At 29.7% G+C, this 16,581-nt stretch overlaps 1 protein-coding gene across 1 annotated transcript; it reads right to left on the reverse strand.

Annotated features, from left to right (window-relative positions):
• Window positions 1-3,207: 3,207 nt before the first annotated feature.
• On the reverse strand, window positions 3,208-4,049 carry LOC113373185 (protein preli-like). The gene has a single exon (XM_026613501.1). It carries the CDS (start codon window positions 3,995-3,997, stop codon window positions 3,326-3,328), a length of 672 nt encoding a protein of 223 aa, XP_026469286.1. The 5' UTR covers window positions 3,998-4,049; the 3' UTR covers window positions 3,208-3,325.
• Window positions 4,050-16,581: the final 12,532 nt, after the last annotated feature.

The raw sequence follows: 16,581 nt of genomic DNA on the forward strand, positions 1-16,581 counted from the left end.
TCGCGAGCTTTTCGCGTAACGGCGAAAGCTCGTCGTCCCGCGCTGGCTCTCCCGTCAGTACGACTGCGGCTGCCTTGGCGAACAGGCGGGCTTCAATCCCGGCGGAGAGCCCTTATGTGTGTGCCGTCATGTTTTTGTTCTTCTGTGTTTCGTCGTGTGTCTCGTCCGCTGATTTTTTGATACTCTAATAATAAATATTCAAACAAAATTATCAAAATATAAATGCATTCTTAATCTAAAGCAAATATAAACTCTGTAATTTCTTGTCTAATAGGCGTGATTTTCGTGGACATATTGCAACTGCCAATTTGTTTGTGTGTACTGTCTTGTCAATTGCAAATAATAAATGTTTCGAATATAGTTGTACTGTTACGTTTGTTTGTGATTGTGATTTCATGTACATCTTTTAAATAATAAGATGAATTGTGTAATAATATATAAACTAATTAGTGTGTAATTTGTATATAATATAATCGTTGCATATACTCTAGAGTCAAATCTTAATATTAATTTCTGTCATTCAGTTTGTATTCATAATTTTTTGTTAAAATATTACATATGAGCACTCGTTGGTTGTGAAGATAATATAAGTAATCATAAATACATTTCTAATGTATCATATTAACCCATAAATATAAATAAATAGTCGTTAATAAGTAGTTTACTAATTTAATAACATTGAACTAAACTGAATTAAAAATTTGTGACGCCTATACGTATAGCGGCAAAAATATTATGTAAAATTATTATATCTAAGAATTTATATTAAAACTTATTGTGATTGACATCAATGAATAGTTAAATGACAACAAATAGTGATATATGTTATGTTCGATAAAATTAAGCACAAGCCAATATTTATTCGGATGACAGTAAAACATAATTGAAAAGGTAAGTGAATTTTATTGAACAATAATTAAACTATACGAAAGCCAATTCTCATAAAGTGATATATAAACATTTTTACAATGCCAAATATAGATGGTAAATATAAAAAAACATACAAATAAAATGCATAAAATAACCGGTATGCGAATCCCTTTTTATAGAGGTGTATCATTCCAGTCTCCCATAAAAATATAAGCCCCATTCAAATATACGAAAAAAATTGAATATATGAGCGCAGCATGCGAGTGCCCGTTCTGGTACCTTTTCAGACAGACCTCGGTCGCATGTAGTGGGTAGGGTCTGGGGCCATAAACAAGTGTAACATGATAACAAAAGCGCGAAAACACTCGCCTGGATATCCATTGTGTTCTGGTTGGTCATATAAATGCAATGCGCGATATCCGTTATAATACAACGTGTTCGCAACAAAGAGCTTCCACGCGGATCAACATCATCCATCCTCCGGAGAATTTTATCACTGACATTCGTTGAAATTACATCAGGATGAAGCATATTTATATGTGTATAGCAACGCTTTTATTACGGATGGCGTATTGATAATATGTCCCTTACTAAATCAAATAGCGAACAACGAATCCCATATATAAATAAGAAGCCCAGTAAATGATTTACTTGAAGAATTCTGGTATTCATACACGTAGTACAGATCATTTTATTTAAAATTATTTTTTGTCTTCCTTAAATTACATTCACAAATTTTAAGCCAGAATATATAATAATTTAAATTACTTCAATCATGATTCAATGTTTTTAAATATATTATTATTAAATTATTCTATTATTATTTTTATTTTTTTTTATACATTTTCTATTTATTCATTTATTTTGAGAAATTTCCATAACGTAAGCAATTTTATATAGCAGATTTTAACAAAAATTATATCAATTTCAATATGATAATAATTCAAATAATACTTTATATGTAAAAAAATAAATTACTGCAGAAATTAAATGGGTGTTTTAACTAATTTTGAATTTCTAAATATTAATATACATTTCAAAAGTGATTAGATAAAACCTTAAAGATTCATATTATACAAAGAATTCAGCTGTGTGAAGTCTCCTGAAAAAAAATATGGTCCCATACATTTTCTTAAACAGAATCAACATGAGTTGAATTTTACCTATTTTATGCTAAAGTGGTTTACATGCTTCGACTAAAGGAATTTTATTGAATTTGTGTAAATCTATTAAACGACATTAATTATGTTTTCATTTTTATTTTAACAATTTGCTAAAATTTTATTTGAATGAGTAGATTATTCACTCGTCATTTTTAAAAATACGTATGAAAAATTGAAAAGAACAAATGCGATTTTATAATATAACATGGGTTTATATTCTATTTTTATCATTTAGTCACGAAATAAATAAAAATTGTATTATACATTTTATTTTCAAATTTGTTTCAAACGGCAAATAATTTGATTTCGGTTTTAGAAATTTACATCATAACCTCTTAACGATGGTATTCACGTATCGGCTGTATTTCAAAAATATTGCTGAATTTAATTTATATGAATAGATTTTCAAAAGATCTATAAGAATTTAAAATACCAAATGCGACTTTATAGTATATTTTATGTATTTATAGTATATTATTTTTTAATAATATGGCTGTGGGAAAAATAAATTAAATGTTAATTTGAACATTTGTCAATGTGAAAATACTGCAATACTATACGATGGATAAGTCATATAATCACTTTACAATAATAATAATATGTAACACAATACAAAATAATTATTTTAAACAAAGCTTATAAATAAAATATTGATGTATATAACAAACCATATATCAGTTTATCAGTTTATTAAATATAAAGAATGTGCTACTTAGAAGATTTCATGCAAAAACATGAATGAAATACTTTCTATAATCAATCACAAATTGTGGTAATAATCTAATAACAATAAAATATTTAAGTATGATATACCAAAAATTATATTATTATAATAATATTGTTATTTAAACTTGTGTTTTTAAGTATCAACAGCATCAATATGTAAGTAAATGCTTATGAAGAGGTGGGTGAGCTCAAACTTCTATTCTCCGGGAATTCGTATTCAAATAATAAAAGTTTAATTATTCACTAAATTTACATTTTATGATAAATAAGTGAAACATTTTTTAAATTTTCAAACCAAGTCAATTCCAAATTATCTTCAGTAAAAAATAAATCAAACAATTTAAGCTTGGGAAATAATTCAACCTTGGAATGTTTTTACTTTGATATTTATATGATTCGAATAATCACTTTCTTAAAATCATGTTATTATTAGTTTATAGACAATGGATAGCTAAAACCTATATGATTTAAATTTATATTACACAACAAGAACATTTACATCATAACTATTTTTATTAAATTAAAATATTCACTATATCACTGAAAAAGCACTTCACTTATAATAACTAAGGAATTTGTTCCTGCGTTGATCGAGATTTTGCCATGAGATATATATCATCAGCCCTGGCCTTAGCCTTGTCCGTGGCATTTCTTGCTACTTCTTTAATTATATTTATATTGGAATTGGCATTGTTATGGTTTAATGCATCTTCTGTTATATAATTGTGTGGAGCAAACATTTTGTTTAATATATAATTATAGCCGACAATTGCCTTTGACCAATTGTGTCGAAAACGTTCCAAGCCAAAACCCTTAATTGCTCTAGAAAATCCAAAAACTTGGGAATCAATCCACGCTGACCTCACAGCTATTGTATGATTTGGATTATCTGTACTGACCTTATAGACAACTTTTTCAATAACACTCATTACTTTTGCATGCCCCATATTGAATGTGTAAGTAATCATCGTCTTGTTTAGTGGATCCACAATACTCTCCTCATAAATTTTCACAAATGGTGCGCTAATAAACTTTTTGCCCCATTTTGGAACTAAATTTGTTTTAGTTAGTAATCGTCTTGTATGTAATCTACCTTCTTTAACGTCACGGGTAATTGTGTCCTCAGACAAAACATGAGAGCTGTGAGGATTTGGATATCGTAACCAAAACGCTTTGGCAACTTGGTCCCATTTAAAATTAAATACTGTCGTATTCTCAAAATATTTTGCTTTAGACATTTCGATTTATGAAACAACAGAATAATTAATTTGGTATATATATGTAGTTATCAAATCAAAATTGTGATTTATTATATTCTGTTCTTTTAACTAAAATTTGATTAAAACCCGTAACCCCGTAACATTCCCATTTTACTGCACTACAAATATAGTAATGACTTAAACTATGTAAAATAAGTAATGACATAACTTTTTAAATAAAGTCTACAAATTTCACCTCGTGATTTTTTTTTCTGGTATTTAATCTTTTTTTAATTACGTTTAATCTTCGCCGAAAAAAGATAAGAAATACGTGTCACAACCGTAGTCACAAAAAATGTCACAACTGTACCCAACGAACACTTTGTAAAACTAATCATCATTATGACTGAGCTAAATTTACTAGCAAAAACTAAATAACTACTAATGTTTTACATACAGCAAAATAACGATGTGGTCTATCTGTACATAATTTACGGTTATTATTAAAATAATTCAAACCTGAAAACTTACTATTGGCTCTTTGAAAGCAATGCAATCTACATATCATATTCGTGTAAGACACTGACCAAGAGTAATAATGGGAACTTGTTCGATCAATCATACCTAATCCTTACGCCTTTGGACTATATTTCAAGATCAGTATATAATAGGTATTATGACAATTGTCACTACCGTAACCAGAAACAACCGTACTCAGTTTTTGCTTCTGGTAATGTGTGAATTATAATAAAATAAATTTAACCATGTTTTTTACTAATTTTCTTTGACAATCTAAATGTTTTTGTTTATAATTGAAAAATTCTTATAATTGATGACTATTTCGATAATAATTTAATTTTGGAATTTTGGCCTTATCCGTATTATACTTAATATTAATCCTCACCCAAAAGTATTATGAGTATTTCACACCTTCGCACACGGGCTCATCCATAAGGGTTGAACACCTTGCTGAAGGAATTGCGGATTTTCGGTCACGGCTACCGATCCACCCTTACGTGTTTTTGACAGGGGTCTCTCATGAAATAGCCACCCCGTACACACGTTGACCGAATTGTATCGGCTTCCGTACTCTCTCATGTACACACATGCCGACGAAGGCATTAAGAACGGGCTCGTAAGCCGTGAAATTATTTATTTTATTTTATTTTTTTTCGTGCACGGCGTCACAGAACAGAATGTGAAATATTCGGATTGGACGGTGGAGACGCCTAAAAGTAGAACGTGGGCTATTACAATGGTGGAAGAGTTATTGTCGTGTGATTTGATGCGTGCGACAGGTAGGATGCCAGGTGAGGTGGCGACCTGTTAGGCCTACGGAAAGGTCTCGTGCGTTTATGACGTACGGACAATTGGGTTTTGTAGAACACCGAAGTATTGAAAGTTTATTATGAGATACATTCATTTTAAAATCTTTTTTACGGTTTTGGCAAAATCTGATATAATTGTATTACCGTATAATTTAATATATTTCATGATGTTGTTATACTTACAAATAAATAGCTTCGTTTTCAAGAATTATTTGAGAAGTTAATATTTTAAGAATTTGTAATGAAACTTCAGTTTTTGCACCACTGTAAATTCTTAGCGTTTTAAGAATGAAAATTGCTTATAATCTTTCTATATTTGAATATAAAGCCTAACAAATTTTATTTATATATTTAACTTTTTATATTTTTTTTTATATTTGAATATAAAGCATTTAGGTATACATTATTAATTTATTTTATGAGACGCAATTTTAAATCAGATTTCATAGTTTTATAACTTTTATAATATAACTTCTTTAAAAGCTTACATGTGCGTTCAACTACTTGGGTATAAAGAACCAACTGAACCGGTCCTCTGGCAAAGGTATAAACGATCAAAAATAGGAAATAAAAAAGTAAATTAGGTTATAGAAAGCAATTTTTCAAGAGATCAATTAGATAAATAATATTCCAACTTTGCTAATAAGTATTTCTGACAAAATACCAGATCAAGGTTATATACAGTGTTAAAATGTACCTATAAAATTTTTATTTTGCATTATTTGAATAATGTAGGTATTATTTCGTGAAATCTTTTTAAAATTATTAATAAGGCATAGAACTAACTATCCAAGAAGATCGAAAAGAAAAGCGCCACTAGATTTAAGCCATCAACTCTCCTGATAAAAAATGGAAATAACTTAATCATTATTTATAAGAAATTATTTAATAAGTAAATAGTTAAAATTATATAATTATCAATAAAATATTGTGAATTTTATATCGAATGGAAAAACAACTACTCAGTTGTTTTTTCCAACATGCCCTTGTAGTATGCAATGTCCCTTTTCGGCCGACTATTGTAAATTCGTCAAATTTATTGAATGCCATTTACTGGACAGTTGTAAATTAAAGAGATAATAAAAAAAGGCATTGGACCAATTTGTCCCCTGGCCGTCTCATTTTAGCCTGACTATGGTGTAAAACAGAGCAGATGACGGTCCAACTAAACGCACTGCACGAAAACACCAATTGAAACATTATTTTGTCTTTTTCAGCTAATAATAAACAATTTTTTGGCATCGATTGTTCTACATAATGTGGCCTGAGTCAACGTGAATATAATCACGTAAAGATATTTTTGATATGTTTACGCAAAAAAGTGAGTTTGAAAGAAGGGGCTACTTTGGCATATTTTCAATGATATCTCGGCCATTAGATGAGATACAAAATTGAAAATTGGTATATCTGTTTTTATCATTTAGACCTATGAAATTGCGAATAAATTATTTAAATACCAGGGTGGAGCCGATTCTGTATGGCAATGCGCCCATACCCTTTTTTATTTTTACAATGATGAATTGGCTGGAAGTTGTACTAAACATAGTCATGCAGTCGTTTGCTTGATAATGTGTTGTTTGTTGTGATAATCGTTTTTTTTCGCAATATAATTGCTCAAAGTCAAATTAGACGTTCGGGCTCCGCTTTACCCTATTTAATTGAATTAGTTAAGAAATGCATGATTGTTAGGCTAAATCAAACCTAATTTTTTAACACATTCAGCATTTCTTTCGTATTGTATTTAAATCAAAAAAGCAATTATACTGTATAGTATATAGACCCCCCAAAAATCGTTCTTATTTTTATTTGTGCCATTTTTCTATTTTTTTTTTCATTCGATTTAATAACAGAAAATGAACTTATAACAGATTTGATTTAATTGAAATAAATGCGCAAAAAAGTGGCATGTAATATTTTCAGAGTTATCGCTTTTCTTGCAGGGGCGCGATATATTTTATTTGCCACAAAGAGCTATTATATTTATGAGTTGATCGAGAGACTACCTATACGACAATGGGATATTTAGCACACATTTTATTCGGGAAATAAGTTTTCAATTATAAATTCAAAAATTTCATTTCCCAAGCATTAACGTATAAACAAAATTTGCTACATAAACTCTAAACCGAATTAAATCCTCTCATAATTCGGCCGGTTTCGGCTTTATGTGCAAACCCGACTTCATTAATTTCCGTTTTTGTTTGCCTTGTAATTTATCAAAGTCTGTAGATGAATACGTCCTGATACGTTCCGTTTGTTTCAATATGTTTCATGCAATCGGACCGTGCCGGTCTAAATTGTTTTCCCTAACGAGCATTTTATTTATTCCTTCCTGTCATTAGGAGAAATATTTTCGTGAATAACGAATAATAATAGATCCCCGTGTATTATTCTTATACCTCATAGAATATTTCACGACCTTGCCGACTATATTTGAATCGCATGCCAAACGGCAATTATAAGCAATCGGCATTAACTCAGGCGCAATCTTAATGCTCGTACGGGCGGGGTCGCTTTGCCGTCGAACTGATTGGATTTCCAACGTCTAATTTGAGTTTTAAGTGAATTAAATGAATTATAAATTAATTTCAACGATTTCTAATATCGTTACATAATGACTATGAGTGGGACTTCTCGTCTAACTGTATAACAGTTTGATTTCTTTATTGATGCCTGAGGCAAGGTGTTGCAAAAGTAGGTACTAATGTATCCTTACAGTTTTGTCATTAATACACCGCCTACACGAATGACGGAGTATCAATTAATTTTGGTTCTAATTAAATATGAGAATAAATAAGTAGGTAATGATATTATTAGAGATTTAGAGTTTTAAATAATTAATATAAAAATACTTACTATTTAAAACACTGAATATTTTCGAAGGATATTTATATATAAAGCTGTTACGTTCTAATTTGCAGTCATTGTTTTTGATTTACAGATGTGTATTATATTTTTCATATTACATGACTTGAATTTACCTATAACATAACTAGATTAGGATGCAATTTATTTATGATAATCATTTTATCTTATTACTCAAAGGACTACCATAAAAGATACCAATGCTTGTTTGAAGTAGGGGAGACTGGGTACGGTAGTGACACTCGTCACTGAACTATAAGACAAAATGCAAAATAGAATGCGAAAGAAAAAAGCAATACAAAAAAAGAAAGATCCTGTCTGCTTTGTGGAAGCTCATGTTCTGAAATTAGAGGTGGCGTAAAATAGATCAAGTACCAAGTAACATATAAATTAATAAGAACAAAGAAATGAATAACACCATATCATTTATACTTGTTTATTTATGCACCAGATAATATTTATTAAGAATTAAAATGAAAGTAATCGCTTAATTCAGTTTATTTATTATTAACTTTGTTTAAAAAAGTATGATTTATTATTTATAGTCGATATGATTCATTTTGGTGTTTATAGCTATTGTTTTTTAATCAATGTTTATGTCTGTCACAACACTGAGGCTATGGACGATTTTGTCACTAATCCATCTATTTTAGGGCAATATTTAAGTATTTCCATGTTAGCAAATGTTCAAATTACCATTTAATTTACTTTTCTTCCATCTTACTGGTAAATTAACAAACTTATTGCTGATCAAAAAAAAAGTACTACGGAACCCTTAATAATTTGCTATAAGAACAAAGAAGTAAAAATCCACTTTTGTATAACAAGATTACTTTGATTGCATTATTATGTCATCTATTTATTTTTATTTGTTGTATATGTTGTAATTTACGCTTTATTAGTACTGCCTTTCGTTTGAAAATAAGAGTTAAAAAATTAAATAGTTATTTGATACTTTATATTTCTATTATTAAAAAGTTTTTTCTTAAAAAAGAAACATTGACCATTGAATTATTTGACCATTGACCATTGATATTTATTTCTAAACATCTACATCCATCGACAAAGTTTATATTTCTTTGTATAATAGATAGTTTCGATACTTATATGATGTATTACATCTAGATTAGCTCAAGTTCGTTAGAAAATTATTTGACTGTCCAGTTTGTAAGGAATTTTTGGAATGCAGAATAAAAATATTCACGATGCATGTGATATTATGACATGTATTGAGTATCCTAACTTGCGTTTTGTGAGTTGTTCAATCACTACCAAATACAAAACGTTGCTAAAATAAGTTACAGGCACGCATGATAATATTTATGCCTACCATATCTGGATAATGCGCCCATTATAACATTTATTTTTATCTTTTGGTCTGTTTGTATGAACTTTCTAACTTTTATATTATGTTTTGGCTAAACTTTTTAAGTATGCCACTAAGCGACATAAAATATTTACACCACGCGCATTATACGAGGTTATCTTATGTGGCGCACGATAAAGTACTTTATTCCACATATAGTATTCCCATAAGTGTTTTTGCGTGTGAATATATTATTCTAGATTTCAAATTATGGTAAGTTGGTTAAAATTATTTTCTTGCGGACTCTTTTGGAACTTTGTGCAGTCACTTCACCGGAAAATTGCATTTGCATTTTAGTCTTTAAACAATCATATCACGGGATTATATACAATAACTATGCTAATATGTTAGAAATTCTGATTTATGTGACTGCTATCAATATTATAATATATATATATATATATATATATATATATATATATAATGTTTATTGATTAGCTATCATTAACTCAGACTTTTGAAATCAACAACCAATGGCATCTTCTTTTTTTTTAATTCTTAATTTAATATTTTATTATGTCCTATATATTATATGCTAGTTAAATTCATATGTTGAATATTACAAAAAAAAAATGTTTTTATCTTTATGATATTCAGAGAAAAGCTGCGGAAAAACAAAGTTTATTTCTATTCGATCAACTCGTGAAAACATATAATAAAACTACTGGTGGATAGAATTGTGCTCAAAGGCATATTGTTCAAATTTTCGGCTGTAATTAAACATTCGAGAAATAAAAATAATGAATCATCAATGAAAATTTATCAATAAGTAATAACAATTGTTTTAAATATTTTAAAACATTTATTATGAATACTGTAAATATCACTTTAGACAAAGACTTTTTGAAGAAAAATTTATTTTGAAATATTTTGGAAATTCTGAACCTTTTTTCAAAGCAACCGTACTGCTTTAACTGCATAGAGACGAAATAGCAAAGCGCGTAAGAACCTCGTCGCCGTCTAACGGATAAACATGGGTACGGAACCCATTAGAATCTAACCAAAATTTATACTTATTGTTAAAATCTCTATAAAATATCTGATATGTCGAATGATCATTTTTGACCGCCAAATGGCATTTTTTTATTTTTTTTACTAGACCTCTGAAACCGCTAGTCCTTCTTCATCTTGTTTATATAAGAAAAATGTTTCTGAATTATTCAAATCGGACGCTCCGTTGTCTTAAAAACTGAGTTTTTGCCCCATATCTTCGGAACGGTTAGAACTGCCTTCGCCAAAAACTAATCAACACGTCTCTTTATCAATACGAATCGAATGTTTTTTGAATTTTTCAAATCGCTTCATCCGTGTTCCCGAAATTGTCGACGAAAATTTGTATCCGCACACACATAAATACACGCACACACACACACATACATCCATTTTTTCTAAGGTATGCCAAAATATTCAGAAACCTCTGAAACGTAAAGATATATAAAAAATTTCATTTTCGATTTTTTTGCGATTACTATAACTTGCCCTACGAGAAGTTAATAATAATAAAGCTATCGATATTTCATATAGTTAGTCCGAAAAATGGCAGTTTCGTTGATAATATCTATATAACATAAACATCGATTTCAATTCCACCTACTTTTCAACTAAGTTTACCTTAGAAAGTGCCTCGACTAATAAACAAACCATAAAAGCGTCTGTATTTTCTATTCTCTATTCTTTGACGTGGTTTATGATTAATGAACATACACTTCCAGTATTACACATGTGACACTTACGCTTATGTGTACTTTGTTCAGAAATGCACCCATCGAAAAAGGAGAATCGAGGGTGGACTCGGGGCCACACATGCGCCACGGTCGAATTCAGGGGTGATTAACGATTCCGTATTAGTATACCCTCGCACAACAATGTCCCATGGATTATGTTTTATTGTCATTTGTGTGTGTGTGTGTGTTTGTACTTTTTTGCCTATTCTTTATAGTTGCCTTGTTTGCTATTAGGTAGAATTTTCTGAAACCATACACAAAATTGGACAATTATTGCTCTTTTCTAACAAATTTGCTGATATGGTAGGATTTCATGGAACTTCACGCAGAAGAAGTATATAGTACAAAAAGATAGTTTGAAAGATTAGTTTGGAAATAAATGATTTTTAGGTGCAAATGCAAATCAAACTAGTGGTGCGTGCCTTAAATAATGTCTGGAACTTTCCAGAATTACCGTAATTGTAATTTTTAAGAGCCTTAAATAATTTTAAAGTTCTTTGAGATTTTTTTTGAAAATATTGAGTTTTTTTGACCACTGTTAATTCTGTTTTTTTTCTAATCTTAAATTTGTTTTGCCAAATTTTAATTTAAAAGTGATCTAGCGGTGTAGCTGTATTAGTGATAAAATATCGAAGCGCCGCGTCGTAGTCATTACTAGCTAAAATTATAAATCTTGATACGGAATCTATAGAAATGTGAACAAAAACCATTTGCTGATTATTAACATTTTTATTAAATATCTGATAATTGGATGTGTATATGTCTAATGATCATTTTTGTGCATTGCATTTTTTATTGGATCTGCGAAACTGCTGAACCTGCCTTCCCAAAAATTTAATCAATTCTTTATCTCATTGATACAGGAAAAATGTTTCTTGAATTATTCAAAATGAACGCTCTATACTCCCAAAAGCTAAGTTTACATTTATTCACTTTTAGTTTTGCATCTTCGAAAAGCTGAAACTGCTTTTGCCAAAAATTAACCAACACGTGTTCCACATCAATAGGAATCGAATTTACATTCAAATCGGTTTATCCGCGTTCTCAAAATTGTGGGTGAAAAATAGCATCCAAAAATTTTTTATAAAGTATGCCAAAAATGTTCAGATAATTTTGACATGCATAGATATGCCAAAAATTTCATTGTTTTTTGCGCTTACTGAAACTTGCTCTACGGAAAGGTAATAGATTGTAGAAGCAATTTCTATTTGCACTATTATTAAAATATAGGACATTGCCGCAATGCGCCTTGAAAACATCTTACTATATCTTCTTTTTCAATTAACAACTTGTCGGTCAGGCGGGGCACATAGGTCTAATTTTACTATAAATAATTATACAGCCTAAATTTGAACCAAATGATCACTTCAAAGTATATAATACGTATCAAACAAACACGTATCGAACTATGTTCAGTAAAATTTTTAATTAATTCCTAATTATATACAATTTTTTTTAACATTTTTTTAAAATGTGTCATCTATTTCTTTTTACCCGTGAAAATGAACAGCCAAAAGGCAAACAGATATTTTTCTCACTTTGAATTTTAACCAATGTGAAATATATGTTTCATAAGTACATTTTTAACTAATGGAATGCATGGCATCGTGCCTTAAGACAATTTTCTCGAACTTTCCGTACCGTAATTGAAAATCTTGGTACGGAACCAAAAAAAATACACAAAATGTGTACACATTAATAAAATCTCTATAAAATATCTGATATTTTGATGTACACATGACCAATAAACATTTTTGTCCTCCAAATGACATTTTTTTAACTTATTTTCATTAAATGTCTATAACTGCTGGACCTGCCTTCCCAAAAAATGAATCAGTTTTTCATTTTGTCAATAGAAGTAAAATGTTTTTTGAATTATTAAAATCGGACGCTCCTTTCTGTTAAAAACTGAGTTACTGTTTTTGGCAATTTTGCCCCATATCTTGGGAATGGCTAGACCTGCCTTCGCCAAAAGCTAATCAGCACGTCTCCTTATCAATACGAATCGAATGTTTTCTGAATTATTCAAATCGGTTGATCGGTGTTGCCGAAATCGTCGACGAAAATTTGTATCCGCACACACACACATATATATACACATACACACACATACATCCATTATTTTAAGGTATGTCAGAAAATATTCAGAAACCTTTAAAACGTAAAGATATATAAACATTTTCATTTTCGATACTATAACTTACCCTTGGGGAAGTTAAAAAAGATCACAGTGTATAAAACCTTCATCAGAACATTCTTCGAAATATTCATCAGCAGATTTAGATTATTAAATAATTATTTCTATATAATAAATTATCTCTTGAAAAATATCTCAATTCAACTTCATCTATTTCTTTATTTACTATTTTCTTGTTGTTTATACCATTGCCAGTACAAAGGTTCAGTTGGTTTTTCTTACCCCATTCACTTTAAGCTTTTATAGAGATTATATAAAAAATAACGTTTGAATCTAACGTATTTCATTTTTCCAAATCTATTTTCTTTAATAAAATCGAACAAACCACTATAAAATTCCCTAGTTTGTGTTAGAAAATTATCCCGCTGAGAATAATCACCGCGTGAGTCCATGCCCCATCATTCGTCCCGTCAGCCTCCCACTTTATGATCGGACGGACGTATATATCGCGAATTTCTTCGATAGAGTAATCCCGAACAGAACAGCACGCATCCATGGGCTAGTGGATGGCATTTAATATCATGACACACTGTGTCACTAACCGAAAGAGCGGTTAACCCGACTTGACAGCTTGTTTCTCGTAATGTTTTCTTCGAAATGGAAAGATCGCACGATCAAACGGTTTGTTAGGAATTCTTAACAGATATCGTAAGCCGTATAAAATATTTTGTCTTGGGTCTGTTGGGTCATCCTGAATTTAATGAACAGATAGCTACAACCACCGAGTATGCATGTCTTTTGCTTCCAGTAGGATCAGTTATAGTAATCATCCAAAAATCGAAAATGAAATTTTTTTCATATCTTCATGTTTTCGTCACGAATACTTTAGAAAATATGGATTTCTGTACGTACGTGTGATTTGTGTGGATACAATTTTTTGTCCACGATTTCGGGCGCACGGATAAACTGATTCGAAATATGTTGGGGAGACGTGCTGATTAGTTTTTGGCAACGACAAGTCTAGCCGTTTCGGAGATATGAAGCAAAGGGTGTAGAGAATAGAAATAATTTCTAGCATGCTGATTATTTTAGAATGTGTGCAAATATGTGTGATTTGTGTGGATACAATTTTTCGTCCAAGATTTCGGGCGCACGGATATACTGACAGATATGTTAGGGAGACATGCTGATTAGTTTTTGGCAAAGACAGGTCCAGCTGTTTTGGAGATATGAAGCAAAGGGTGTAGAGAATAGAAATAATTTCTAGCATGTTGATTATTTTGGAATATTTGGATAATATTTTATTGTAAAATGTGAATATTTTATAATTACACTTAATTTATTTATGCAGATATAATTTTTTTTAAATGTAAATAACGTTACATTTTTGTTCAGTCTAATCTAGATTTTATGAATTTAATAGTTGTAATAAAATTTGTTGAGCTTGGTATTTGATATGGAAATGTTTTATACGACTACATCTATTCGCCCAAGAAAGTGAATCGACGGATGATTAAAAATGCAATTTTCTCCATCTTTTTTTATTTGTATAGTCGAGGCATTGAAACGCTCTTAAAAACTTAATTGCAATAACGAATTTATGAAATAAATAATTGGCTATATGTTTAGGGTGCTGAAAACATAAATATTATGCTACTTTTGCAAACCAACAAATAGTTCATTCTCGGATCACTTACAATTCAATTCTAAAAATATTTTGTACTGAGTACATAATTTTACATTATACACTCCGCACTGGTGAAACATAGACCGTTATTTTTGTCTTATATTTGAATTTGAATAAAATTGGAATGACTTCTTAATTTCAACCATTTATAGACTAGTTAATTGGAAATATAAATAATCTCTACTATAATTTCAAAATATTCACAATATATTTATAGATATTGCTGCAAAACATGAATTTCAAACTCACAAAAATATTTTTTTCACATGTCCGATATAATACAAACATTTGTATATAAAATCAATTGGAACAGTATATGATATTTATGGCAAAGTGTAATACCTGAGGGTAAAAAGCTCTATGTAAGACCCTTGAAGTTTAAACTACATTATATATATGTGGGGTGCATGACATCGTGCCTTAAAGCAAATTGCTCGAACTTCCCGTACCGTAATTAAAAATCTTGATACGGAATCAAAAAAAAAAAAAAATTGCAGAAAATGCGTACACATTATGAAAATCTCTATATATTATCTGATAATTTGATATGCATATGTCTAATGATCATTTTTGACCGCCAAAAAGCATTTTTTCAACTTATTTTTATTGAAAGTCCATAACTGCTAGACCTGCCTTCCCAAAAAAATTAATCAGTTCTTTATCTTGTCAATACAAGCAAAATGTTTTTTTGAATTATTAAAATCGACGAAAATTTGTATCCAGACACACACACATACATCCATTTTTTTCTAAGATATGCCACAATGTTCAGAAACCTCTGAAACCTAAAGATATATAAAAAATTTTATTTTTGATTTTTTTGCGATTACTATAACTTGCCCTACGGAAAGTTAAATATTGTAAAATTGTCTAATATTTGTAAGCATTATATAAACTGAATTGCAAAGTTGAAATTATTTGTTTAAAGTATATTAGAACTTTAGTCAGAATTAGAATTAAAATCTGAATTATTTTCAATATACAAAATAATTTTTTTGAAAAAAAAATCAAAATTTTTTTTCCACAGGCAATTATTTTTTTGAAACCGGCAGAAAGTTCAAATCGCACGCTTAGTTCTCTCAAAAACTGCCATTTTTTGCACATTTAGCTCTGTATCCCCGAAACCGCTGGGCCTGCCTTTACTAAAAACTAATCAATGGTTGATCCGTGCACCCAAAAACGTTGACGATAAAATGCGGACATACAAAATACACACACACATCCATTTTTTCTGAGGTATGCCAAAATGTTTAGAAATCTTCAAAACACCGAGAAATGCAAAAATTTTCATTTTCAATTTTCGGCCCATTACTATAACTACCATACGGAAAGTTAATAATTGTTAATAAGTTAAAAAATGAAGATGAATTTCAACAAACTGTCAATAGTTATAAAGTATTTCAAGATATTGATAGATACGTATATAACAAAATAAAAAACTTACATAAATTTTAATTGGATCACAAGTAAATATTTAATTATTAAATTTTGAATTTAAATTACATTTATTTATTCA

Source organism: Ctenocephalides felis, unplaced genomic scaffold (genome assembly GCF_003426905.1).
Source record: "Ctenocephalides felis isolate EL2017-DRISC unplaced genomic scaffold, ASM342690v1 CF-g0.4_SCAFFOLD_01604, whole genome shotgun sequence".
NCBI lineage: Eukaryota > Metazoa > Arthropoda > Insecta > Siphonaptera > Pulicidae > Ctenocephalides > Ctenocephalides felis.

Bases quoted from the DNA above. Each gene is read 5' to 3' on its own strand.
- LOC113373185 (XM_026613501.1), bottom strand. From the start codon at position 3,997: ATGTCTAAAGCAAAATATTTTGAGAATACGACAGTATTTAATTTTAAA.